At 60.1% G+C, this 27,650-nt stretch overlaps 2 protein-coding genes and 1 long non-coding RNA gene across 3 annotated transcripts in view; 1 reads left to right on the top strand and 2 right to left on the bottom strand.

Annotated features, from left to right (window-relative positions):
* The window catches only part of SNED1 (sushi, nidogen and EGF like domains 1), an 86,841-nt gene extending 73,182 nt beyond the window's left edge, over window positions 1-13,659 (bottom strand). Inside the window, exon 1 of the mRNA XM_040636307.1 lies at window positions 13,438-13,659. Coding sequence (XP_040492241.1) covers window positions 13,438-13,650 — 213 coding nt within the window. The 5' untranslated portion in view covers window positions 13,651-13,659. The remainder of the gene's footprint in view (window positions 1-13,437) is intronic.
* Window positions 13,660-14,000: 341 nt separating this feature from the next.
* LOC103662604 lies at window positions 14,001-18,556 on the top strand. Its single transcript, XR_568484.2, has 4 exons — window positions 14,001-14,134; window positions 14,749-14,939; window positions 16,536-16,585; window positions 17,082-18,556. It is a non-coding gene; the product is annotated as an uncharacterized LOC103662604 (long non-coding RNA).
* A 624-nt stretch (window positions 18,557-19,180) lies between these two features.
* The window catches only part of CROCC2 (ciliary rootlet coiled-coil, rootletin family member 2), a 65,374-nt gene continuing 56,904 nt past the window's right edge, over window positions 19,181-27,650 (bottom strand). The window contains 6 exon segments of the mRNA XM_040636314.1: window positions 19,181-19,349; window positions 20,173-20,255; window positions 21,112-21,149; window positions 21,152-21,290; window positions 22,079-22,189; window positions 26,164-26,313. Of these exon segments, the coding sequence (XP_040492248.1) occupies window positions 19,181-19,349; window positions 20,173-20,255; window positions 21,112-21,149; window positions 21,152-21,290; window positions 22,079-22,189; window positions 26,164-26,313 (690 nt within the window).

Here is a 27,650-nt window from a genome sequence, read left to right on the forward strand (position 1 = left end):
GCCAGCTGCCCCGTGCTGGGTTTGCATTTGTTTGTGCGCTAGAAAAATGGAAAAGCCCCTGGGACGCAGCCCGTCACAAGCGATTCTGCTGTGCCTGACACAAAAATGTGTAAATGCACAGAGGATACAACCTCATTTCGGTCTTTCAGACCCAAGTGCACGCTTGGCCTTGGGTTATGCTCTGTGTGGTGAACACGGCCCGCAGACCCCAACCAGACTGTGCGGCAGAGATCCAAGCCAAGTTAGCGTCAAATCTCAAACCGCAGGGGTCTGTGCCCCCCGGGTCATACGTTTGCGTGTGGGGGAGAGAGAGCCACGGAATGTCCGTCCAGGGGCTGGGGATTAGGGGTCCACCATCCCCGTCCGCCTGAGACCAGGGGGCTCCTGGGCCCTTCGGTGCTGAGCCCCAGAAGCTTCGGAAAGCAGGGCGAGAGGGTCGCCCTAATGGGTGTCACCTACTTGGCCCGTTTACTGCCTCTGTAATTATCGGTGGTGACGTCAGAGACTAGCAGGGCAGTGTGAACTCCTCGTGTGGGTACAACGGACAATAGCCTGGCCTTAGGCAACGTCCTGGCTGAAATAAGACCCATGGCCTCTCTGGGGCTAACGCACAGCTGGTTGCACCTGCAGCTTGGGGGCCAGGCAGAGGCCCCCACTGCGGGGCTTCCCGTAGCCGCTTGGAGCCTGGGCGTAGTAGCCTCAGTTAAATGCGTCGTGAGCCCAATCACACAGAGTTGGTCCTGGCTTCTGTGGTCCGATTAATCGGAGTGACTGATGGAATGGCCATGTGAAAATTTGAGTTTGGCCAAGAACGTGCAGGGCCAAGGAGGTGGACTGCAGGGAGAGGCAATGTGCCGTGGGTCCTGAGTGCCTTGTGTGTTTTTGTTGGGTATGCCAAGAATGCAAAGCTCTGCCTGCTTCCCCTGGGCTGTATCTCAGGGCTGTGTTTGCAGAGATCAGCCTTGAAGGATGAGGTGTGTCCCTTGCGGACAGAGGGCAGGTTTCCCCCAGCTCAGTGTTTCTTGGCTGTGACACAAGCCCACAGTGGGGGCCCTCTGTTCCCCGTGGGACTTGAGCAGCAAGAGGCCGTGCTGCAGACGACTGGATTTTGCTGCCTGCTGCACCATGAGGTGAACGTCTATGCTTCCAAACCAGGACTCTGGGGTCTCTGGCCAGCACCCCCAAATCCGTAACAGGCTAGCATGAGCCAGTGAGGAGGGCACACAAATCCCAGACCACCACAGTTTCATGTGAACAACCTTGAAACTGTACATAAAATGGAAATTTTCCTAAAAAAACACAACTTACCAAACGTGAGGAGAAACAGAACACCTATTTTTTAAATTTAATTATTGAAGACGTTGAATCGGCATAGACTCCCCCCGGGGAAACTCTAGCTCCAGATGGCACCACCAGTGCCCTCCAGCACACACGTAAGGAATAACTCCAGAAATACATCAGCCCTTTTAACTAGGAGAATTCATTTCACGAGACTGGCACAATCGTGAGGCTCAGATCAGCCAGGCCAGTACGTGGATGAACAGCGGGCCAATCTCACTGAGGCGAGAAGTTGCCACAATCTTCCATAAATCAGCAAACTGAATCCAGCAATATATAAATAGTAGAAACAATTTATCACTACCAAGTTGAATTTTTTAAAAAGATTAATTTATTTATTTCAGAGAGACAGAATGAGAGAGAGACAGAGCATGAACAGGGGGAGGGGCAGAGGGAGAGGGAGAGAGAGTCTTACGCAGATGCCGCAATGAGCACAGACCCTGTCGTGGGACTCAATCTAATGACCATGGGATCATGACCTGAGCTGAAACCAAGAGTCAGATGCTCAACCGACTGAGCCACCCAAGTGCCCCCCCAAGTTGGATTATTTTTAAAGATTTATTTATTTATTTGTCAGAGAGAGAGAGAGAGCACAAGCGGGGGTGGGGGAGCAGAAGGAGAGGGAGAAGCAGACTCCCCGCAGAGCAAAGATGTGGGACTCGATCCCAGGACCCTGGGATCATGACCTGAGCCGAAGGAAGGCAGACGCTTCACTGACTGAGCCACCCAGGCGCCCCACCAAGTTGGATTTTTGTTAGGAATACAAGCTTGGCTTTACCAATTAATTTAATTAATTTAAATGATCGATTTAACAGATTAAGGGAGAAAAATCACGTGATCATCTTACTAGGTATAGAGATGGCATTTAATAAAAGTCAATGTCCACTTGTGATAAAAACTCTCAGAGTATTACTAGGAATATCAGGGAATATAATCTGATCAAGGGTGTCTTCAAAATAAACAAGAACAAACACCATCATTTAATGGTGAAATACGGAAGTTTCTTTTTGAGATTGGGAGCGAGATACGGATCCTGCTAATACCGTTTCCACGATACGATGCCCTGGAGACCAGAGCCAACACAGCGAGACAAAAAAAGGAATAAAAAAGTAAAAAGATTCGACAGGGAGAAGCACAGCTGTCGTGAGTTGTGCACATTATGAACGTGGTTGTGAAAATCTGAAAGATTCCCCAGATGATTTAGTAAAACTAATAAGAGGGTTGGTTTGGTTGTATATAAAAAATCAACTGTGATTCTTCAAACCAGCAATAAGTAGAAATTAAAGACACCACTAACAACAGTATAAAAATATCAAGTCCTTCAGAATAAATTTAACAAAAGATGCACAAGACGTCTCTGCAATCAATTCTAAACCTTGATTGAAAACATTAAAGACAACACCACGCTCCGGATTGCATGACCCAATGTTGTGAAGTTACCGATTCTCCCACATGCCTCTATATATTCAATGCAGTCTCAAAAAAATCCCAACAAGTATGTGTATGGGTATGCCTGTAACTTGATAAGCCAATTCCAAATTTTATATGAAAATGCAATGCTAAGAATGACCGAGACCCTCTGGAGAACAGGACAGATGGACTTGCTGTGCCAGACGCTGAGATTGTGCACGGTGCCCCCGCCAGGGAGAGCCAGGACCCCCCCCACGCAGGACACAGCAGGGGCACTGAGGAGCGTGCTTCTCCTTTCCTAAGTCAGGATCTCGTGCCACACACAGAGCCCAGCTCCAGGTGTGTCCGACACCTCACTGTGAATGACAAAACAATTCAGTACGAACGCTGTTGGAGACTATATTCCTGACTTTTGGTGGTGATTTTTAAAACAAGGCACAAACCCCTCTAACCATAAAAACAAAAATGGACACATTTTATTATATTAGAATTAAGAACGCCTGTTCACCCAAAGATGCCATTAAAGAACAGTGAAATAAGGCACAGAATGGGAAGAAGAATTTACAGTGCTTGTGACCTGAGCTTGTCAAGAACTCCTACAGATCAACAGGAGAAAGCTAACAAAGACAAGAGGGGAAGGACTTTATAAACAAGAAAGTCCAATAGTCGGTGAACACACACGGGATGTGTTCGGTCTCACTGATAAGAAAGGAGTTAAAGCCATGTTAACACACCAGCACGCAACTACGAGCTGGGTAAAGGTGTTGGCTAGGGCACTGTGTGGCGGGAATACCCACAGGCCCCCGTGTCTAATGAAGCTGGAGACAGGTGCACCCCACGGCCCAACGCCCAGATACATGTTCCAGAATTTTCATACACAACACTGGTAAGAGTCTAAAACCAGGAACTCCAATGTCCACCACAGTCAAGCAGTTGTGGTCTCTTCATACAATTAAACAGCGCGGGTGCGCTAAGGTGCTACCCCAGACACAGGCGGGCGGCCCTGGCAGACCTGAGGCAGAGAAGGCCGGTGCAAGAGAAAGGACTCCGTGGGCTTCCATCAGATGGAGCTGGCGAATGCTCTTAGGGATAAGTGCTGGGAGGGCGGGGAAGGGGGCCAGGGTATCATCCTGAGGGGCCCGGAGGGGCTGGTGTAACTCCGTGGGTCCACCGAGGTTGGCGCTACATTCGCCCCTTTGCGGCACATTTCGTGGGTGCTCTCTTCTGCGTGTGTTTAGGAAAAGAGTTGAGGGTGAGAAGTCACAGGTGGAAAAGGTGCGTGTGGATGGGAAGGGCAGAGGCCACGGCAGCAGGCAGTGGGGGCCCCTGGGCTTGGGCTGGGCCTGCAGGCAGCCATGCGTCACCTGCTGGGGTGGGACCAGCCTGCACAGCCCTCCCTGCATCCCTTAGCTGGCCCCCACCACCCACGGCTCCTGCAGACACACCACTGCGTCTTCTGCCTTCTTTGAAGTCCAGTCCAGCCCCCAGGTGCATGTGGTGTGTGCAGAGGCCTCTGGCCTGCCCCCATCCCAGACTGCTGCTGCCCTCCCCGCACTGGGGGTGTGGGCCTGGAGCCTAGGGGTCCAGGGAGGAGGCAGAACAAGCCGGCCCTGTTTCTCTGCCAGGGCAGGGCAGGGCAGGGCAGGGCCAGGACCACAGCCGAGAAGGCGGTGGGGGCCCCGGGCTGAGCAAGCAGGCTGCTGGCAGGCGCTCCCACCTGGACAGGAACCTCACTGGGCTTTCTTTATCCAGATGAGAACATCTGCACATCCGGTGGGGGTTGGGGGGCATGGGCAAGCTGGACCAGAGGGTTGGGTGCAGCAGACACAGAGCAGGGAGCTGGGGGGTGAGGGGATCCATGCAGCAGCCCCTCTCCACCCCCCACAGGGGTCCCTCTCCTCCTTCAGGGCAGGGAAAATGCCACTTCGCGAAATACCAATTTTGTTACTATTTTTCTACGTGCAGTAGTACTTTATAATACATGTGATACGGATATGGAGACCGAGGAGGAAGGATTAGACCCAGACTCCCCATCAGATGCCCCCTGCGACAGGCAAATGTCCTATAGCTGAACAAGGCAGGTTGCATCCCCCTCTGGGACTTAGAGAAGTGGGGATCTACCTGCATACTGTTTAGCCACTGACTTCCCAGAAACCTGACCGTGGGCCTGGGTATTTGCTGGGCCCCTGGGCCCAGAACAGCCACCCTGCACCGGCTGGCTGTGAGGACCTGAGGCCTGTATGGGGGACCCACCCAGCCCTTTGGGACTCTCACAGAAATGCGGGGAGACCCCAGGAGCAGAGGGGAAGGAGGACTTGCTGATTTGCCCTGCCAGCCCCTCCCTGTGGTCTCCCCAAGCCAGGCCTCACCCACACAGGTGCTACCTCACTACCCAGGTGCGAGCACCTGCTGCTGGAACACGGTTGCCCCCGGGTGTCCCAGCCCGGGGTGGGACTTGCACACAGGGTGCCTTGTGAGGCCTGCATGGTGGACAGGACTGAGGGCAGGGGCGGGCAGCCGGCAGCTGCACCCTCCACACCCTGCCTGCACCCTTCTCTCCCGGGCGGGGGCCGGAAGCCTGCGGTCAGTCCACGGAGGGTGTATTCCTGTCCCCTCTGAGCAGGCTGACGGTCCTGGGAAGGGAGTTGCTGGTCAGTGACCCCGGGGTGGCCCCGAAGCCACCCCATGCAACAGGAAGCTGCAGGGACCCTGTGAACTGCAGGGCGGCAGGTCTAGGGGGAGGGGGGAGGGGCCCGTGCCTGCGTGCGTGTGTGCTCGTGTGTGCCTGTGTGTGTGTGAGATGAGTGTGTTTGCATAAGAATATGTATAAGTGTGTGTATGAGCGTAAGCGTGTACGTGTGTACAAGTGTTTATCTATGAGTGTGTTGTGTGTACAGGGGTGTTATGTGATGACTGTATGAGTGTGTGCATGAGTGTACAAGTGTGTATGAATGTATACGTGTGTATATGTATATGACTGTACGTGTCTATGAGTGTGAGTGTGTATGAACGTGGGTGTGTGTCCGTGTAGGGGTATGAGCGTGTATATGCATGTGTGTATGAGCGTAAGTGTGTACAAGTGTTTATCTATGAGTGTGTTGTGTGTACAAGGGTGTGTATGTGTATGAGTGTGTCTATGAGTGTGTGCACGGGTGTACAAGTGTGTGCGTGCGTGTGCATGGCCATGAGTGTGTATGTATATGAGTGTATGAGCCTGCGCGTGTGTATGAGTGCGTGTGTGCGGTATGGTGTGGGGGCTGGACAGAGGGCGCCCACACCTTTCCTGCAGGCCCAGGCCGGCCCCACTCTGGTTCAGGAGAAGCACAGAGGGACGGCGCTGGTGGCATTTCCGACTTGGATACAACCAGGAAAGAGCGGAAATGTCCTGGAGAGTCTCTCGGAGGCAACTTCCAGCCCAGAGTATGTGACGTGGGTCTGGCTGGTCCCTGAGCCAGGAGCTCGAGGGCTTGCTGGTGCCACCCTTGCGGGGTGGAGGGGCTGCTCTGAGAGGGCCTGGAGGGGAGCCAGGGACCCCGAGGCCACAGCACCCCAGCTCTGAAAACATCATACCCAAAAGGGCGGGGTCTTGGTTCCCGCTTTGACTTCTCTGCCAAGAATAAAACAATAAAGCCCCTGAGGCCTTTTATAAGCTTGTTTTGAAAAATGTAGGCATGTTTTTTATTTCCTGGCAGCTTTCTGGGTAATTAGGATTCCTCCCACGGCACAGTTGGGGGCTGGAGTCCGGCCTGCAGGGCAGCGAGTGGGCAGGGCCCCTGGGGCTCACAGGCCAGGTCGGGCCCAGCCCCGGAGAGCCAGAGCTTGCCTCGCGCCCAGCCCAGGGGAGGGGAGGCTGGCCCTTGGCTCAGCACTGGGAGAGAGCTGGAGCCGGCCTTAGGAAACAGCACTTGGGCTGCAGGAGGAGGACCCCAGGAGATGGAGGCGGGGGGGCTACCTCAGGGCCCACTTCCTGGGGAAGGCACCAGAACTGGGGGGGGGGGCTTGGCCCCCAGCGGGCTAGGGGGCTGGAGGGATTCCCCTGGACGGTGGGAAAGCGGAGCTCAGTGTGTCTTTCGGAGCAGCTCCTCCCTCCCAGGCCAAGCCCTCCTGGGCTGGGAGCCCCAGGCTGTACTTCCTGCGGTGTCCTCCCCTCCCCTGTCCTCCTCCAGAGGCTCCCTGCGGCCACCCTCTGGTCTCCCCTGGGCACGCTGTCGGCGGCCCCACCCATAGGGGCAGCCTCTCCGGCGTCCCAGCACCTGTGCTTCCACGTCCTGTCCCTGCTGCTGTCTTCCCTCTGCCTCCTTGTAGACGGCAGGTCCTGCCTCCCCCTCCCTGGCAAAGCCTCCTCCTTGCCTCTCCTCAGGTACACCATGGCCAGGTGCCCCTTCAGGCCCAGAGCCCAGCTCCCCAGTGGCCCCTGGACATGCCTCCCTGTGGAATACAGTCCCGCAGCACCTGGGCACCGTGCCCTCCCTCTGCGCCTGTCACTGGCCTGAGCCGCTGCCTCCCTGAGACCTTGTTGCCCCTCAGCTTGGTCCACCCCTCAGACAGAGATGCCCTCTTTCAGCCACCCTGCACCCCTGCCTCCACCGTGAGGTCCGCTGCCGTCCCGTAACCAGCACAGCTGGAGAAGCACGCCAAATGCAAGCCTGGCATGTACCCACTCTCCACACACACCCAGACTCTCCCTCTGCCAGTCTCACTGCTGGGGACAGTACTCGCTCCTTTGGGCCCCAGCTTCATCCCAGACCCCATCCCCAGCAAGCCTCCAAAGCTGGTTGTGCCCATGCCCCCTCTGACCTGTGCTGGCTTTGGTCTACCCCCAGACCAGCTCAGAGGACAGTGTGGTCCTGGGCTGCCCCGCTGTGCGGAGGGTTTGGGGTCAGGGACCCAAGCGTGGACCCTGTCCTTTTCCCACTCCTCCTGCCTGCACCCCGCCTGCCAGCTCAGACTTGTCTCTGTTGAGTGCTAGGGGAGCGGGGCAGTGGCTACGCACACAGTAGGGGTTTAATGACTGACTCGCCCCACTTTGTAAAGAACCAGTTTATGGATGTTGTGGCTGTAAGGCCGGCCTTCCTCGGAGACGAGGGCTGGGGAGAGAGCTGCTGGGTGCCTTGCCCCACTGCCTGCTCACCGACGCACAGGAGCAGTGTCCCTGGGGCCCAGGTTCTTCCAGCTCCTCCCGCTTCCTGTTCTGTCCTCGAGCCTGCCCCCTGCCCTCTGCCCCCACCCCCATCGTCCATTAGACCATATAGGTGCCTTGTCTGGCCTGGAGGCTGGGAGAACCTGTGCCTGGGGCCCTGTTGGGGCAGCTTGTCCAGGCAACTCTCGAGCCTGCAAGGTTAGGAATGTCCGAGGCCACCCATGGGCAGGAGGGCAGGTCAGTGGGTGCCCCCAGGAGGAACAGCACCTCTCAAATGGAGCCCGAGACTGGCACCATGAGCACCCGGTTAAAATGCTGATTCCAGGGCCCCTGCCTGCCTTTGGAATCAGGTCCTCTGGGAGGGCCCCGGGATCTACATTCCTACCTTGCCCCCAGGTGACCTGGCAGCCCCGCACACTGGGGTCCTGCTCTGGGGGCACACGCGGTTCTGGACAGCCACTGGAGCTGGGGGCCAGGAGAGGGGGCTGCCAATGAGGATGCCCTTCTGGGTGGCAGGGGGCAGCAGGGAGATGCGTTCCTTCAGACCCAGTCAGCCCACTTGGAGAACTTTTTTTGTAAGGAAAGGAAGGGCCGGGAGACCCGTGTAAAGGCGTGGCTAGGGTGCCCTGTGCCAGAACATCACTAACTCATGGGGGCCACGGAGATCACCCACTGTCAGCAGTCAACAGAGCGGCCAATTCAGGTAATTATGACCGAGCCACAGGATGGAATATTAGACTGCCACTAGAAAGCATGTTTCTGCAAATTTAAGGCATGGGAAATGCTCACGGCATAAAATAGTGAAAGAAATATGGGAAATAGGAATTATATGAAGTGGCACCCTAGGTTTGCCTTGCAGGACCCTAGGTATGCTTGAAAACAGATCAAGAAGAATTTCAGCAAAATGTTAAAAGTGCTTATTTTTGGATGGTGGGATTTGGGATGTATCATCCCACTGATCAGAACATGAACAATAGACATTGAGTGAGCTAGCTCTCTTCTGGAAGCTGGGGCAGCACAGTGAACAAAATAGAAATGATTTTGTTTTAGAGGGGAGGAGGGGCAGGGGAAAGGGAGAGAGAATCTCAAGCAGACTCCATGCTGAGCACAGAGCCTGGTGCGGGGCTCGATCCCACGACCCTGAGATCACGACCTGAGCCAAAACCAAGAGTTGACGCTTAACTGACAGAGTCCCCCCAGTGCCCCCAGAAATGATTTTAATACTAAAACCAAAACACCGCCGGTAGCTCTTGCCTCAGTGCAAGGGCTCGGCTGAGGTTTGGAGAGAATGAATGCACAAGTCCGTGCGGAATGAATCCTCCCGGTGCTGGCGGTGAGCTATCTGGAGGGACAGGGTTTGGTGAGTGCATCACTTCTAGCTCAGAGCTCTGGCTTCATGCAGAGAGCTAAGGGGCGGGGACTCCAGACTCATTCCCAGCTGGCCAGGCTGGCCTCCCGGGGGCCGGGCACGTGTCCAGGTGCTCTGGGACCAGGCTCAGCTTTCCCATCAAAGTTGCAGGTGAAAACACACAGAAGCCTGTTCTCAGCGGGAGAACATTCAGGCATTCACTCTGCTTTCACAGACAGGAAAACGGCAAGAGCACAGCAAGGAGCGTCTTCCTACTCCAGCCACACCTACCCGCCGCTCAGATGTGCCCTGGGTGCGGGCTCTCGCCTTGTCTGTCTGTCTGCACACAGTGTTTCCCGAGCTGCTTGAGAGCAAGGGGCAGACATGATCACCTCTACCCACGACCAAGGACACTCTGCTGGAAGCACACGCATGGAGCCCAAGTCAGGAAAGGGAAGTTTGACGCGGTCCTGCCCACACTCCTTCCCCTTATTCACACATGTAATCACTTGTTGACTTCTACCAGCGCGAGCTCCCTGGTTCCCTGTTCACCTGATGGATGAAAACCTACTGCTACTATTCTTCTCATGCTCAGATTGTCCCTGTGTGGCCAGAGAGCCCCTCTGATGGCCTCTGTATCCTCCTGCCACATCCTGACCATTTTGGAGCACGTCTTACTTCTTCATGCTCTTGATTCCCAGGCTCATCTTGCACTTTCCCTGCCTGGGCCGTGTTGTCTCCATAGAGCCCTAGTTCCTCCCAGGGAGACTGACGTTTGGCAACCAGGAGCTCAGTGCCAGGAGAGTGCTCAGTGCTATGCGGTATCGTAGCTTCCATTTCCCCGAGTGGACAGAGCCAGGAAATGCGTCCGTGCACGCGCACGAGAGCACACACACACACCCACAGGTGCAGCGTCCATGCGTGCACACACACACAGGTGCAGTGTCCACGTGTGCACACACAGGTGCAGTGTCGGTGCGTGCACACACACAGACACACACACACAGGTGCAGCGTCCACGTGTGCGCGCACACACACACACACACAGGTGCAGCGTCCGTGCGTGCGCACACACACACACACACACACAGGTGCAGCGTCCGTACATGCACACACACACACACACAGATACAGTGTCCGTGCGTGCACACACACAGAGACACACACACAGGTGCAGCGCCCACGTGTGCACACACACACACAGGTGCAGCGTCCGTGCATGCACACACACACACACACAGGTGCAGCGTCCGTGCGTGCGCACACACACACACACACACACAGGTGCAGCGTCCGTACATGCACACACACACACACACAGATACAGTGTCCGTGCGTGCACACACACAGAGACACACACACAGGTGCAGCGCCCACGTGTGCACACACACACACAGGTGCAGCGTCCGTGCATGCACACACACACACAGGTGCAGCGTCCGTGCATGCACACACACACACACACAGGTGCAGCGTCCGTGCGTGCACGCACACACACACAGGTGCAGCGTCCACGTGTGCGTGCACACACACAGGTGCAGCGTCCGTGTGCACACACACACACAGGTGCAGCGTCCGTGCGCACGCGCGCACACACACACACACACATTTATATGTGCTATGAGTTCATGCTGATGCGGCTTGTAGGACACAGGTCCACAGGCAGGAGGAGCACACCAGGCAAGGAAACAACCAAGGTGGGGTCAGGGGCGAGCACAGGGGACAGAGTTGGGGGAGGGGAGTGGGGGGCCCTTGTCGAGACCTGCATGTCTGGGGAAGAGCCCCCGGCCACAACAACAGCAAGCACCACCACTGAGCGTGGCCTGCTCTGTGTGGCTGGAGCAGAGGGGCTGGAGGGCAGCCTCGAGGCCAGCGGCAGTTAAGGGCTGAACGGAGAGTCAGGATCTCATTCATGTTGGGCAGCGCTCCTACGGACAGGCTCGAGGGGCAGGGCCAGGAGACAAGGCCTGCGAGGGGGCACCTACATACATCCTAATGAGTGGGGACAGTGGCCAGGCCCAGGGCTGTGCCTGTGCAGATGCTGGGATGTGTTTCCGAGGCTCTGACAATGAGGCGACAAAGGAAAGGAGGGAAGCATCAAAAGGCGACAGTGTGTCCAGGGAGGAAGCAGGACTTCTCTTTTTGGGTGCCACTACGTTTGAGATGGAAGGGTAAGGAGGCAGCTGGACAGAGTGGTCTAAAGGCCCTGGAATATGCATTCTGAGCGTCAGTTTCCCCACCTGCCCTCTGATCGGCCAGGCGCAGGCACCCGGTGGGCACGGGAGGCACTGGCCAGATCACGTGCTGTGGAATAAACACCTTCCCTTCTCTCACTTAGCTTTGATTATAACCTGCCTCCCACCCCGCCCTGCTCCTCCATGACCGCAGCGCCTTCACTGTCCTGTCCGGCCTCTGTCTGGGCACTGCTCCCTCAGGAATTCCACTGTCTTTCTCCCTGAAGAAAGAGAAGGCACAGCGTGCCCACTGTGTCCACACGGGCAAGTGTTTTTCCGATACTCTCTTTGTTTCAGGAAAAAGTTTTTATGGAGGCATATGTTTTGTTAGTGGCTATAATGTTTGTTTCTGATGAAACGATTTGTTTTCCTAGTAGATCTTTCCACGTTAGAGCCATTTCTCCTGGGGGTTTTGGCAAGGGTAGATCTTTTTGGTGAGGATATGAAGAGGGTCAACCATTTTAATAATATTTTCTCCTGCAACTTTGATGGGAAGGCTGAGCCTGGCCCAGAAGCTTACGGAATATTTTAACGGTGTTCTGTGAAAATGGAGCCAAGCTGAGCTGTCCCATTTCTAAAATGCAAGGACCCCCTCTGGTCCCTGCAGACCCTGAGCACGGCTCTACGCTGTCCACCACGTACTCCTGGAGGTCAGTCCCGGCCGGGGGGTGGGGGGAATCTCTCATCAGGGTGGCATCTACAGAGAGGACGCTTGCCCCTCCCACCACTGCCACTACCCCATGCTGTTGCCGAGGTGCAGAAGATGTCCCGCACAGGCGTGGGGAGAGGCAGCTGCCAGGCTGTGCCGCCGCGGCCACTGGTGGAGGGAGCACATGACGTTGGCGGAGGCCACTCGGACAGAGCTGGGTAAGGATGTCCATGGTGCAAAAGATGTGTGAGTGGTGGTGGAGGTGGCCTTGAAGGTGGTGGGGAGGAGAGAGCTGACGGAGCAGGTGGCCACGTGGATGGGGGCGTGCAGGGGGTGGTGCTCATGTGGGCTGACGACAGTGGTGGTAGATGGTGTTGAAAGTGGCCGAGGTCATGGTTGGGGTGACGGTGTTACAGGTAAGGGGAGGTACCATCAGGCTGGCCCAACACTTTTCTAGCCTCGGTTCAGGGGATGGTGGGTGCCAGTGCCAGGGGCCCTCCCACAGTAAAGGTGCAGTGCAGTGCTGAGACGTAACGTTTCATGCCCTTTGTGGCCCCGTGTCCCCCACTGGGAGCAGCAGACGCAGAACCAGCCCTCAGGCCTTGTTCTTCAGCCCGAGCAGTTTCTGCTGTCCTGAGTCCCGGGCCCCAGAGCTCCCCCTGGGAGTCCTGTCTGGGACATGGGCCTGAGTGACCAGCTCCGAGGAAGGGAGAAAGGGAGACAATGGCCAGAGGGGGCACTACCCCCAGCCACCACACCCAGGAGGTGGTCTGCAGAGAAGCAGGACCTGCCCTGACTGCCTGGGCAGGGGGTCCCAGCCCCCTGGCAGGGGGCCTCAGGTGTCAACTGGGGGCGGGGCCTCAGTGTCCAGGAGAGAGGATGAGCCCTTAGCAGGCCCAGGGAGGAATTGAAAGGGTCAGGTGCCCGACTCGGGAAACTGAGGACCCGGGAAGCACGTGGCTGCTGCCACACTGCTGTTTCTGACCAGGACTCCAGCCACCGCGCTGGGGACCGGTCTCTGGGCAGACGCGGTCCGCGCAAGCTGCCCAAGCTCCAGGCGGATGAGGCCGGGCCGGGGCGCGCCGCTCTCCCCTCGCCCAGGTGGCCCGGCTGCAGCTCGAACCCCACCCCCGCCCGCCTCTCCCGCGGGCCGCTGTCCGGCCTTGGCCGCCGGAGGGAGGAAGCGCTGTCCTCATTCCACCTCTGGCCGCCGCGGTGCCAAGTTGCTGGCGGCGGCGGCGGCGGCGGGAGTCGGGGCGGCGGGCAGCGGCGGGGCGCAGCGCCCTCCCCGGCGCCCCCGCGGCTCGAGGTTACTCACGTAGAGTCCAGAGTGCTCGGCGCCGAAGAACGGGAAGGGCACGGAGAGCGGCCGCAGCCCGGAGCCGCCGTCGTCCTGCTTGGGGGTGACAGCGTCGCCACGCTCCGCGCCGAACGGGTAGAAGTCGGCGAGGGCCACCGCGCCGCGCACCCCGCGCACCCCGAGCCCCAGGGTCGCGGCCAAGAGCAGCGCCCAGGCGGCGCCGCGCTGCATCGCCGGGGATCGGCGGCGGGGACGCAGCAGAGCACGGCGGGGCCCGAGCGGGGCCGGAGCGGGGGCGCAGCGGGGGCGCAGCGGGGACAGAGCGGGGACGCAGCGGGGACAGAGCGAGGACGCAGGGGGACCGAGGGCTTGGCGGCCCGTGCGGGGCTGCAGCAGGAGGGGCCGGGCGGGGTGCGAGGAGCGCGGCGCGCAGTCGGTGGGGTTCCGCGCGCTCGGCCGGGCGGCGCTCGGGTCGCCGCACCGCGAAGGAAGGCGCCGGGCGGGACCGCGCTCAGGGCTGGCCCCGCCCCAGGGGCCGCGATTTAAATATCCAGCCGGGCGGTCACCGGGCCTGGGCGGGGCCTGGGCGGGGTCATGCAAATAAAACCGCTCTTAAAGCGCCAGGCCCCGCGGGAGGGCGGCGGCGCTGGAGACGCGCCCGCCTGGGCCAGCGCTGGCGGGGAGGTGCGGCTCTCTGGTCCCTTGCTTTGGTGAGGTGAGCGCTTCGCGGACGAGCGTCCTGCGGCCGGGACCGTCCTCCTCTGTGGGTCCCTAGTCTCCAGACTAGGGCAGGCCCAGAGGAGGCGACTTGCTCACAGGGCAGTTCTGAGACAGATCCTAAGGCCTGCCTGAGATCTTGGGTCTGGGTGGCTGCCCTGCCAGGGGACCCGGTCACCCCCTGCAGTGTCGTCAGTAGGGGCCACTCCCGCTTAACAGTGCCTGGATACCCTTGTGGAAGGGGGCCAGTCCCCCGGAGGCCAGCGCCATGCAGCTCCCTGAGTTCTGAGCCTGTGGACTCTTACTTGCTCCGGGCCCTGGGGGTGAGGGTCCCATCTAGTTGCGAGGGTCCCTGGCCTGGGGGACTTCAGGGCACTAGATAAGGTGTTTGCACTGTGCACAGCCACATCAGGAGAAATCTCGGGGAGGTTTCCTGACGGGTTCAGGGTCCAAAGGGCACCTCACAGCAAGAGAATCTCCAGCAGACTCCTGGGTTGGTGGCTGTCAGTGGGGGAAGACAGGTCCACGTGGCCAGGGGGCAAGCTGCTCCTGGGCCTGGTGGATAATGGCATAGAACTTCCAGAGCCCACAATCTGGATTCTGTGTCCCCAGCTCGTGGCCATTCCAGCTCTTCTCCCGCCTCTGGGACAACTGACCTCACACCTTGTTCTGAGCATTTGTCCCCCCTGCGAGCCAAGCGCGGAGCCCCTGAAGACAACGGCGCACCCACCGAAGATGAGCAGGCAGAGCCATCACTAGCGCTGAGTTTCCGGGAGCTTTCGTGTCTGACTCCGCGTGTTTCTGTATGTCCTAAAACGTCTTCAGTGAGCGAGCGTTGTTTTGCAGTTAGCTAGGAACTTTAGTGTGATTTTGAAGAAACAGCGGGCAGGGCTTCGGAGGGCGACAGTTTGACTCTGCGGTTACAGGTGTAGGCTAGAATCAGGGCAGACTCAGAATTTCAGGAGGCAGCCACAGCTGGGGCCTACCTCACACTGGCACCACCCCGAGAGCAAGTTCCCCCAAAACTTCTCTCTAGTTCTGCTGACCTCGGCTGTGAGAGGGGCAGCTCTGGGGCCAGGCTCCTGCCCTGGGGACCCCCAGGACAGCAGGATGACTGTGTGTTTCAGTGAAGGATGAGAAAGGTCAAGGCCTCCCATCTTTGGAGGACAAAAGTCAGAGATGACGTCTGATGGCCGGGCTGTGCTGGGAACAGAATCTCCAGGTCACACAGCTCCCGGCAGGAACCTGGGGAGGAAGGGCACGTTCACACTTGCTTGCGTTTGCTTTCATGCACACGTGCATGCACACTCTCGCACATGGACACAGTGTTCACACATCCACACACGCATGCTCGGTCACATGTGCTCACACACACTTGCTCACAGACACAACTGTGCACACATGCCCACGCGGACCTCTTCAGCACCTTCTCCTGAGCGCATGCGTCAGGGGAACCTAGTCAAGGCTGTCTCGGGGCTAGGTTTGGGTCCGCCTGGGGCTCGTAGGGAGCAGGGCTGCCCCAGGGCCCAGCATACCCGTGGGAACACGGTAGTGTCCACTAGATGTAGCCAGAAAAGGACCGTTCTCCAGACATGGTGGCAGTGATTGGCCTAGACAGGGTGTGCCAACCAGGCCACTCAAGGGCATCCCCTGGGTGGCTTCGTGAAATGCTCAGGCCTGGGCCCCACCCCAGCAGGTGCTTGTGGGACGAGGGGGGAGCCAGCCACAGGCCGACCCTTGGGTCCTGGCCCCCAGTGAGGCCAAGCTTACCTGGGGCCCATGCCTCGCTGCTTCTTTGCAGCCTTCACGCTGGGCCAGTTTGTACCTGGTCTGGGAGACTGGGGGTTAACATGAGGCCCCACCACTGCTGGGCATTACCTTTCAAAAAAAAACCCCAAACAAAACAACCCCCCACCGACAACTCCACAGGCAAAAAAAGATGGAAAAATGTTTTGATTTTTTTTTTCAGGTGCTAAAAATATTATCAGGAAATACTTTTCAGCAATGTGCCGTTTTAGGGTTCCCCTCTGGACTCAAGGGCGCCTTTGTCTCTGCCACAGAAAGTCCACATTTATCAAAACCAAAATCGTTTTATCAAGCAGGCTCATATTCCGCGGCCAGGAAATCTGAGCCTCCCCAACAGGCCTGTGACATTTTAGTTTAGGGCCCGAGTGTGTGTGTAATTTAGATGGGGGAGCCCTGGAGCCTGGAGTCGACCTCAGGATATCCCAGGACGTGGGGCTCCATTCAGGGCAAGGTGGGGAGTGTCCTTCCCCTCAATGCACCTGGCCTGCTTGGCGGGTCCCTACAGGGCTGGGGTAGGGCACCCTGACATGGCTCCGAGTGGGGCCATAGTGGCAGAGCCTGACTGGCTGTACTTCCCACATCTCTCTCTCCAGGGGCAGCGGCTGGTTCTTCCACGGATGTGAAACCAGAAACCCTGCCTCAGGTAAACCCCCCGCCTGCTCCGGGAGCAAGGCTAGGAAGTGATAGGGCCCGGAGGGGCAGGTCGAGTCCAGCTCCCGTGGAAGCCCAACCGACCTGGTTATTACACTGTGAGGCTGGATGGGGTCTTGGCACAGCTGGTCCACTGAGGCCGAGAGGGGCGCAGCACTCCTCACACGAAGGGACAGTCCTTGAGTCCTGGGCCCACTTGGCTTCTCCCCCTATGTGCGGCAAAGGGCCACAGACTCTGAGCGCCCCCACACACCTGGACACCCATGACGGGACTTCTGCTCTTGATCTTAGGGAAATGACCAGAATGGGGTTTAACATTTACTTCCTGGGATATTCACTGCTGCTCTATTTTTTAAAAAACAGAGAGGAATTAGAAACACTTTGAGCTGGAGAATCGGCAGGGAGAGGCCAAAAATGATGAGAGGGGGGCTCAGGTTTGGGCTCTCTCTTCCCTTCGGGTGATGAGAGACACCTTGTTCTGCCAACAGGCAGCCTCATCGGTCTTCCCCTGGCGCACAGGGCCAAGACTCCTCTTCCCGACTGTTCCACAGCCGCCAGGGACAGCCGCCACAGAGGGGCACTCAGGCGGCCCATGGCCTGTCCCTTCACTGGGAGGTTTGGCGGCTGATGAAATCAGGCTTCTGTGGCATTTTTAATGACGTGGGAAAAACCTAATGGTAAAGTGCCGACTACGAGTCCTCAGCAAGAGTATGTGATGACGCAGTGTGCACGGCACAGAAGGCACCCGGCCCGGGCTTGCACGGAGCCAGAGGAAGTGCTCCGGTTTTAGGGTCTGCACTGATGGGTTATGGTTGTTGGTGGTTTTCTTTTTATACATTTTTTTGTTAAAACTCTTATTTGCAGTTATTTGAAAAATATTAATGTTTTAGAAGCCCGAATATCAATGACCCTGGTTCCAGCTGGCCTCCTTGGTCCTGGGGCCCATTTCCTGCTCCAGCTGTGTCCCAGTGGAGACCTCTGTCCCTTCAAAAGCCAGGGAGCTGCGGGGGCTGGGGCCTGTCCCCTCAGGGTGTCCTTCACCCTCTCCGGCGTGGCCTGCGCTGTGGGAATCATGGCCTCCCTTGGGCTCCCAGAGTGGCGTTTTCTCTATGGCTCTCCTGCGCCCCTCCTTCACTCGCCCCCACCCTGCTGTGCGCGCAGGGCCTGTTCTCTGACTCCTGGGAAGGCTGTTGCTCTAGATGGCTGGCGGTCCCCACCCACAGGGGCCACAGGGTGATGGTGCCGCCCCCAGTCGCCGAGAGCTCATGATGGCTGCCAATCTGGGCCGTATCTCATAGAGGACTCACCATGCCCCTCTGGGGTGGAGTTGCCCCATTTTACAGGAAACTGAGGCCAGAGAGCCTGTCCAGGATTGCACAGCGGGAGGGGACGGATTCTGGGGCCGCTGGGCTTCTTCCAGGCTGGAGGCCTCCACGCAGGGTGGCCTGTCCCCTCGGATTCCAGGGAGGGCATGGGTAGCCGTCCAGGCCCCCCTCCTGCACGCTCAGCCTGCCCCCCCAGGCCCTTCTCCCTGGACCTCACCTCCAGGAGGGTGGGGTGGGTGGTGTGTGTGAGGACAGGGGGATGCCCAGCAGGGCTCCGGCAGCCCAGGTACTGGGCCTCACCTTGCTCGGTGCCCCCAGCCCGTCTCTGTCCTCCGGGAAACGGGACACTGTGCCTGCTACCTCACTGGTCGCATGGGCTTGGGGCCTCTGGGCCTCACCTGACCTCTTGCCCCGTGGCCTTGGTCCAGAAGCAAGGCCTTGTAGAGGCCCCATCTTCTCCTCACCTGTCAATGGGCGCCCCAGGGAGCCGCTGGGGGGACAGAGCCAGGTTCCTCAGGGTCCATGGGAATTGTCAGCGCCCTGCTGGAGATGCTTAAGAAAACACCAATTTACTTCCATTAGGAAAATCTTCTTTTTTCCTAAGTATATGGCTTTATGTTGAATAAACAGAAATAGCATTTCAATGGCCCAAACTATTTGTTAAAATACACACGTCTCGGAGGTCTCACAGGCGCGTTGAATGTCCCCCATGTGCATGTGGGGAAAACACAGACATCGCCACAGAGTATGCCGGCGGGTTCCGGGGGGCTTTCATTTGAACACCGAGGACCCACCCTGACCTGTTTGGCATCTGCAGGGCACCCCCTCTCACCCATGAGCATTTATCAGGTAGCTCTTCTGGGCTGGGAGCTTCAGTCCCCGGGGGTGGCATGTGTGACAGTCCAGGGTGCCACGGGCAGGCAGAGAGGAAAGCGCCCACACACTCGCATCTCCAGCTTCTTGTCCTTTCCCCCACACCACCCCCCGCCCGCCAGGACGCTCTCCAGCAGGAGGGGTGCGCCCACCTGCTCCCCTCCCCTGGTTGCGATCCGCCCTCACTGGCCGGTGTCAGGTGCAGACGCCAGCGCCAACAGCCCCTCTGCCCACAGCGACCGTTGTTAACGATCACCCTGCTCTTCCCCTCTGAGCCTGAGCTGAACTTCAGAATCCTTCTCAACCCAGCCACCGATAACCGGGCAGAGCGGGAAGCCCGTGGCCGATCTCTCTCTAGCCCCTGCTTTTGCACACTTCACCACACGCGCTCACGCCGTTGCTGTGTTCACGCGGAAGGCCAAGTCGGATGGGACAGTCTGTTGGGTGCGGTGCCCGCGCTGAGGTGGGCTCCACGGGCCCGTGGCCCTTCCCACGGCCTGGAGGGCAGCCAGCTCCCGTGCCTGCAGGAGCGCCCCGCACGGTCCGCTGACCCCCACACTGTGAATGCGCCACTTACAAAACAGGAGAGGCCGTTCAGACAGGAGAGCAAGTCACTCTGACCAGTGTTAATGGGGGCGTGAGTAAAAATGCCGACAGGTGAACCCCTCCGAGGCCCGAGATGGCGGCCTCGGTCTCCGCAGCAAACGGGCTGGGTTCCCGCAGGAATTTCCCAGAGTTTATAAGCTGGAGAAGTGGGAGGCTCAGGAGCGCTCTAACTTTCACAGGCCGGCACTTCTTGTGGCCAGGGAGTCACAGGGACTTGCTTCTGAGTCATTTCCAGCCACCTGCCACTGGGACGGGCCTGCAGTTCCTGGATACAGAAGGTCCCGCGGCCTCTGGACGGAGGGAAGTGGTGGCTGGGCCTCGCAGGACATTATGTTTTTGGCTCCAGTTGGTGGAAACATGTTCCACGTGTTTCCCCGTGTTTATAGAGCTGAGGGCATGGAATGCAGCCTGTGGCCACGGAGGCTGGCCGGACGGGGCCTGGCTACCAGGGTCTGCCCAGATCAGCGCATCCTGAGCAGAAGCAGTGCCAGGCCGGGTGCGGGCTGTGGGGGCTCCGTGCAGCGGGGGGCGTGGCCGAGGGGCGTCCTGGAGCCGGGGTCCCAAGGGCCGGGAGGAGCTCTGTGCTCAGTGGTCGCAGGGTGCCTCTGACACAGGGCCCCTGGGGAAGGAGTGGTGGGCTCCGGGCCGTGGCTGCCCACACCACGCTCTCAGGACGGCACGAGGCCTCTGTGTTCCTGGCGGGGGCTCCGCTGCCCCTGGCTGGTCACGGCTGTGGTGGGCAGGCCGCCCGGGGGCATTCTGCAGCAGGGCTCACTGTTTGGCCTGGGAAGCCTGGCCGAGGCGGGTTCGTTGCCGCCGAGGCACCTCCTGGTGCAGCTGCTTCTTCAGACTGACCACCTGGGGACAGGGCAGGAGCTCGGGTGGGGTGGGCAGGCCCCGCGGCCAGGACCCCCCGGCACGGGGTGTGCAGAGCTCTGTGGCTGCTGAGGGGAGGGGGCGTGTGTGGGAGAGAAACCTCAGGCAGGAGGGCAGGCTCGCCAGCTGCCAGATGGGGACGCCAACCACGCGTGCGGGTCCTAGGGACTGAGGGACCTGCACACCTGCCGTGGACAGACCCCCCGCTCCACGCAGGCCGCGAAAGCGCTCAGGGCGATAAGGAAATACATGCTCCTTGGCTTCACGGTTGGCAAATGGGGCTCGGTGGGTTAGGGACACTAACTTGGGGGTGACACTGGGTAGTCACTTTACCTTTCTGGGTCTCAGTTCCCTCAGCTGTAAAACGAGGGTTTTGACAGAGGGCTCCCAGGTGCCTGATGGCTCAGAGCCCGAGGGTCAGCCCCAACAGGTGCGTGGCGGGGAGGGGGGCAGAGCGGGTCCACACCCAAGGCCACATATGCCACTGTTCTCCCCTCGTGACTCTGAAGGACAGGTGCAGGGACCAGCTTTGCTTCAACTGCCATGTGCCAGGCGCTGCTGGACACTTAAACGCAGTGACCTCTGAGTCAGGAACTGTCACCACCACTCCCCTTAAGGGCACAGAGAGGGTGGTGACCTGTCCTAGGATCCTCGCTCTGCCCCTCAGTGAGCGGGGGGAGTGACCGGATGGAAGTGTGAGAGTCCCGGGGGTGGTTGTAGCCCACGGGCTGCAGTGCCGGGATCCCACTGCCGGACGGCCTTAGGTTGCGGGTGCCACTGCAGGATTCTGGTCCCTCCGCACCCCTCCCTCTGCCTGGACACAGAGGTCTGGCCCCACGTGCTCCTCCAGGACCTTCGCTAGCCACGGGTGGTGGGCTCCCGGCTCTCCAGGGCCTGTGCAGCCTGCAGCCGGACCCTGTGACACGGCTTGGCCTCCGGGGCCAGGTCTCGCTGGTGCTGGGCTGCTGGTTCCCAGAGCCATGGGGCTCAGGCCGGTTTCAGCTCCGCTCTCTGGACCTGGGCACCTCACTGCTGCCCGCCTGCCTGAGAGCTGCACGGAGTCCCAGGGCAGGTGTCCTGCCCTCCCCTTAGGGCCGCTATTCCTTCATCTAGCCCCCAGCTGGCTTCACTGCCCTCTGCCGGGCTCGGGCCCCAGCCCAGGACTGGCAAGCAGACCTAGGGGTGAGCACACACATTCAGCCCCTGGGCCTTCTCTGGCCTCAAGCCCTCCCTAGGCTGCCAGGGTGGGCCTCAGAGCTGTTTTAATGGCATCCTAGTTTCTGCTTGGCTGGACCGGGGGGTCCCACTGGCTTCACAGGCTGACTCTTGCCCCCTGCTCCACTTGCCAACTCCTTGCATAGAGGTAGGGGTCTGCCCAGCAGGGGAAGGGGAGATGCCCCCAACATGCACAGGGGCAGCCCCTGGACTTGCCCATAGGCCTGTCTGACCCTGTGCTTCCCACACGCCTCCCTCTTCTGGTCTGTGCTTGGCTCATGAGGTCCCTGACCATGCTACCACCGCCACGGGGCCTCGGAGAGAAGACTGGGAGGGGTCCATGGAGCCCTGGGTCCTGGTTCCACTTCTGCCTGGGACTTGAGGTGTGACCCTGGTAGACCCTATTGTCGTCTGGGGCCATGTCTCCTTTTCTGTCCAGTGTAGGGACGGTCCAGCCCGTCCTTCCCACCTGTGTAGGCATGGTTGTGGGGGCGTGTGGGCACCCTTCTGAGACCCACACCCACCTGGATGCACCCGCCCTGGCCCACCCCCCAGGCTAGGGCACATGAAGCCCCACTGGCCCAGCTGACCTGCAGCTGCTGGTCTGGCCTCAGGGCCCTGTCCGCGTCCTGCTGCCCTTGTTCCTTCTCGGCCCCTGGCTGTCCCCTGTCCCCTTCCCTCCTCAGCATCTCCTGCTCCATCTGCAAGAGCCCAGACGGCGGAACTTGCGGTGGCCTTGTGGCAGGGGTGTGGGGTCAGGCTAGCCTTCACTCTGGGGAGCACATCGAGGGCTCTGGAAAGGGCTCTGGGTCCCCTGAGAGCAGGCAGGGAGGGGGCTGAAGGAGCACAGGGTCAAGGAGCCAGCCTGTGTCAAGCCGGCAGGACTGGCTCCATCTCTTGGGGTGGCCTCCTGGGCCTGCCCCTCCCGGCATCCCCCTGCCTCATGGAGCCTCGGTCCCCGGCACTCAGGCCCCCGCGGCCAGCTCCCAGGCCCTGTCCACTCACTGACCCCATCCCAGCAAGTCTCTGTCCACTGTCTGTCTTCCTCGGAGCTGCAAAGTGCCCAAGCAGAGTGCCCTTCTTGGTGACCCTCCCCACCATGCCAGTCACAGGGCAGGGGGTTAAATATCAGAGATTGAGGAAGCAAGCATTTTCAACGGGAAGGCTGGTAGGGGCTCCTTTTTTCCCTTGTGGGTGATCCTTGTGGTGGAAGGAACTGATGCCCCAGGTCATGCCTTGTGGGTGCTTGACATGGACGGCCTCCTTCCGGAAGTCCTTGGGCGGGCGATGGGCCCGTCAGCAGCTGGGGCAGGATCAGAACACAGGCCCTTCTCCAAACTAGGCCCCCCGCAGCTACCCTGCTACGCCTGCCCCGTGGGCCCCTGTGCCGGGCGGGGGCGGCCTCTCTGAGGCCCTCCAGGCCAGCCCTCCCTTCCCTGTCTTCTTTCCCTGTGCTCTCGCCCTCGGGGCTGGTCCCACAGAGCCCAGGAGACGTGGTGGCCCTATCTTGCCCGGAAAGTTATGCGGTCAGTGATAGGAGGATAGAGTTTCAAAAAATAAGGACTCCTTTCTTCTTCAGCAATGAGAAAAACAAAGAGTCCACGTCCACTGGAAAAGGAAGTCCTGTTTCTTTAAAAATCCAGCTACACTCCTGGAAGTGCATGTTGAAAAGAGAAAAGTGAAATCCAAAATAAATAAACGGCCACATCCGGGTTTCCCCTCCTGGGACACCAGTAAAGGGTTTATGGGTTTGGGGGCCCCTCACAGCTGACCTCCTGGATCTCATTAGCTGTTGCTCCCCTCCCCGACCTGGGCTGTGGGGGCCCCCAGCTGGCTCTGCTGCCCTGGGCAGTGCCACTGTGGCCGGGCCACTGCTCCCAGCAAAGCCCACGGAGGCCTTGGCTCCCCTAGCTCAGAGGCTCTGTAACCGGCCCGCCCTCCAGGACAAGCAGCATTCCTGTGACCGTAGGGGCTCCTGGGAGGGCAGGTGGCTCTGCAGGGACCAGCTGGCCGGTGACTTCCAGTGACTGTCTTGATCTGCTAGCCTCTCTGTCTGCATCCCGACCCCGGTCCTGTTCCCAGGGCCTCTGCCTCCACTGCCACCCCACTGACCTGGCCACGCCCCTCTGGAAAACCCACTTGTCCCCAAGTCCATGTCAGCTGGACAGTGTGTGTCTGCGGCCAGGGCCTGCCCCAGGACAGATGTTCAATGCTTGCTTGGGGACACACGGTGGGGCAGACACCCTCCTGGCAGTTCCAGGCCCAGCAGTGCCCTTGCCTGGTGGGGCCTCACCGCTCTCCCACGGGGTCTGTTGGTCAGTCCTTGTTGGAGAGGGGCCAGAGGCTAGGGCCGGAGGCTGGGGTGGGCACAGGGTGGGCTTCGAAGGCAGCTGTCACTCTCACAGGGACCTGGCTGCTCCGGGTTCTGCTCATGCTTGAGACGCAGCACCCTCTTTGCTGTTCCTGCTGTGGCTGGTGGCTTCTGTCTTCCACTCCTCACTGGTGCCCACATCCCGCACTGGCACCTCTCTCCTCCAGAGTCTGCGAGCTCAGGGCACCCACCACCTTGTCCTTCACTCCATAGGCTATGACTCGGGGTGGTGAGGCCACGCCTGGGCTCTCTGGTCCCCTGGCCCTTCTGCCCTTGGGCCACAGTGCCCAGATAAGCGTGCCCCACACAAAGCCAGTCTTTGCAGGTCTCGGGGAGCAGGGGATGCGGCGGCCAGCTCAGGGATCTCCCGTATCGGAGGCGGCCTCGAGAGACCCTGGCCACACGTGCTGCCTGGAGCAGCCAGGAGTGGGGAAAGCCCGCCCTTCTGGGTCTGGTTCCCTTTGTGCAGGTGAGCCCACGTTGGCACACCTCTCCCACACCTCTGCCAGCACTGTGGTGGGAGGGCCGGTCCCTGTGCTCCTCCTTCATCTGTGCCCGCACTCGGCTTCCAGCCCCTGCTCAAGGGGACAGGCGGTGAGGGTCTCTGCCCAGGGAGGGCCAGGCATGCTCACTGAGGTTCTCGGTCACGGCCTGGCAGGCTGCCAGGGCAGAAGGACACATCCATATCCTCACCCCAGTGAAGCTTTGGGAAGCCACCCGACTCTGGGGACCACGGCTGAGGCCCTCAGCAGCCCCACACATCAGGACTTCTGCTCTCCCACTGTGTGGATGGGGTCACTGAGCAGAAAGGGTTAGGTGCCTCGGACTCCAGATCGTCACCCCAGCAAAGGCTGTCCCCAACCTCCCCTATTGCCTCCATATTCCCCGCTCTAGTCCCCATCTTGCCTGCCCCTGGAGTGGGCTGTGAGGGTGTTAGAACCCCAGGGCCCACAACGTGGCTGGCGCCCTCCGTGGCAGGCAGCGGGGTGGGCCTGCCACACATCCCTGTCCCTGTTCTTGTTCCTGTGGGGCTGAGGCAGCCCCTCCAGGACAAGGGAGCTGCCCCTTGGGCCGTGTGAGGGGGAGGCCCCGCTGCGTGGCGGGCTCCGCAAGGTGGGCCCACAGAGCTCGAAGTGGGGGTGGAGCCTGCGTGATGTTCTGCCTGGTTCCAGGGATGCCATTTCCTTTCTCTGGGCCCCAGGAAGATGCTCTGGAAACCCCCAGCCCCAATTTCAACCCGAATAGCTTTGCTTTGACCTATTTCATACATGGAGACCGGATCCACTCACAGCTGGGGACAGTTTGGCTGTCAAAATCTCTGGCCAGTGGGCCCCTGGGATGGGCCCTGCCCTCGGCCTTGCTGTGTTCCCTGTCTGTCAGCAGGGGTGGGGGCCTGCTCGCTGTCCTGCCCAGCCCTGTGTGGAGACTGCTGGGGTGGTGAGACCGGCTTCTCCCCTTCACCACGTGTGCCTTCCTGGTCTCCCTCTGGGTAGGCCTATGCGTACCCCACCCGTTGCCTTGGTCCAGTCGGTAGGGCCCTGAGCCCAGGGCCGTTTCCAACACGGACAGCAGAATCTGGGGCTCCGGAGGTGGGCAGTGTGCCAGGCCACAGAGCTCCCTGCAGGGCAAAGCCGGGCTGATTTGCTATGACCGTGGTACCTCTCCAAGGAGAGCAAAGGTAGCAGGAGTATCACCACCAGGGAGGGGGGTGTGGAGGGTCACCCTCCGGCGCCAGGGCGGCCCTGCGCTTGGAGAGGGGTGGGCAGGTGCAGAGCAGACCCTTCGTAATCAGCAGGTGCCTGTGCAACGCCTCCCGCAGCGCGCGGGGCCTGGACCCCCATCGGATGCTCCCCTTTCCCCGCCCCCTTTCCCCGCCCCCTGGAGCCGCGGGCCCGCCCACCAGCCCTGCGCCCTGCGCTCGCAGCCCCGCGAGCTCCCCCTGCAGGCGGGCCTGCTCGGGCGCGGCGTCTGGTCCCGCGGGGCGAGCCTCCCTGCTCGCTGCGCCCCGCAACCCGCTCGCCGTGTTCTGGCTGCGGCTGCGAGTGCCTGGGCCGGGCCTCCAGGCTCCACAGATTGTCTCCCCCTGAGCTGCGCGTCCACAGCCGACCCTCTGTCGTAGGGGTGCTTACTGCGGAGAGGCCTCGAGCCTAGGACTCCCTCCCGCCTCAGTTTCCCCGTCTGTCAGCCGGAGGGTGGTTCTAGGTGTGAACACCTGCCTCTGGCATCTCCCAGTGCCTCCCTTCACTCTGCCCGAGGGACGCATGATTCCCTAAAGGGAATGCCCTGCCCTCTGGGGCCCCTCACCTGCAGGAAGGGCTCCTGCGCGCCCTTGGCCTCCTGACATTTGCGTTCCAGGCGGGCGACCTGCTCCTCCAGGAGCTTCCCTCGCTGGGCCAGGGTCTGGCCGTGCCGTCTGCTCTCCTCCAGGGCCCCTTGCAGCGTGTCCAGTTGCTCCTAGGGAGAGGAAGGCATAGGGTCTCCTGGAAACACGGCTCCCCGGGAAGGAGAAGCCCAGGGCATCTGCTCGGGCCCTGCCGCAGATTGCTGGGAAGAGGCGAGAACAGGCCCAGGACAATGTGCGCAGGTCAGGCAGTTCAGAGCGGCACCCTGGTGGGGAGGGGCGGGGTGTAGGACTTGCTGAGAGGCTCCACTTGGCAGGTCCTCTGCTGTGGTCAGAGTGGCCTCAGAGGACACCTGGCATCCCTCCCCTGCTTCCAGCCCTTGGAATGAACAGGACAGTCCCCCCGAGCCCATGGGGCCTGTGGAGCTCAGCCCCTGGACCCCCTCCCCCGCCTGCTGCCTCTGAGATCTACCACTACGTGTCCCCCTGCCTCAGCCCTTCCGACCCTGCTGCGTGCCCAGGAGCGTCCAGCCCCGCACACCGCTCCCTGCCCCACAGGCACCAACAGCCCAGGCCCCTGGGATGGCCCACGGCCCCTTCTCTTCCCTGCGCACCCACTCACCCACCCCTGCCCCATCCTTGGCCCTTTGGCCTCAGCCCGCCCAAACCATCACCCCTTGCTCAGGCACCTGCGGCGCCCTCCCGTTGCTGTCCGCAGGCAGGCCCCACAGGGTGGCCCGGCCACACATTTGAGTCTGTATGTTGAAGGGTGCTTCAGGATGAAAACTGGCTAGGGAACATGGCCAACCCTTCCAACCCACTGCCCTGCCCATTCTCGAATGAGCGCCTCTCACCGCCCCTTGCCTGGAGCACCGCCCGATGTCCTCTCAGCCCACCGGCCGCGCTGCACTGGCTTCCCCGCAGGGATGCTTGGCCTCCCGTTGGCCATCGTCCCTGCTCTGCTGCAGCTGTCACCCCCTGCTCTGAGCTTTGCCCAGGAGGACAGCGCCTGGGCCCTGGAGCAGACGCACCGTAGGCCTGGAGAACTCTCAGGAGGAGACAAGCACAAAGAAGCCTACAGGTGTCACCTAGGGAACTCGCGGTCCTGCCGTGGTGTCCCATGCTTTGTGAGACCAGGCCAGTCTCCAGCTATGGAACCTTTCTGGGTGTTTCATGGGGAAGTGGCCAGTGCCTTCTTGTACCTTGGACTCTGGAAACTCCGGGGTCGCACCTGCTGATGCTTCGGTTGGCTGAGCGGGAAAGCAGAGGTGTGGCGCTAAGGGGAGTCCACACGGGAGCTGGTGGTAGCTTGGACTCAAGGGGGCAAGAAGTGGAAGGACAGGACTCAGAATTTAGAGACAGCCTGGGGGCCTGTGTGGGGGCTGAGGAGCAAGTGATGTCCCAAGGACTCCCAGGTGTCGACTGCTGGGGTGGTCCAGGACCCCCTTAC

The sequence above is a fragment of the Ursus maritimus genome, unplaced genomic scaffold, assembly GCF_017311325.1.
Source record: "Ursus maritimus isolate PB19 unplaced genomic scaffold, ASM1731132v1 scaffold_1, whole genome shotgun sequence".
In the NCBI taxonomy this organism is placed as follows: Eukaryota; Metazoa; Chordata; class Mammalia; order Carnivora; family Ursidae; genus Ursus; species Ursus maritimus.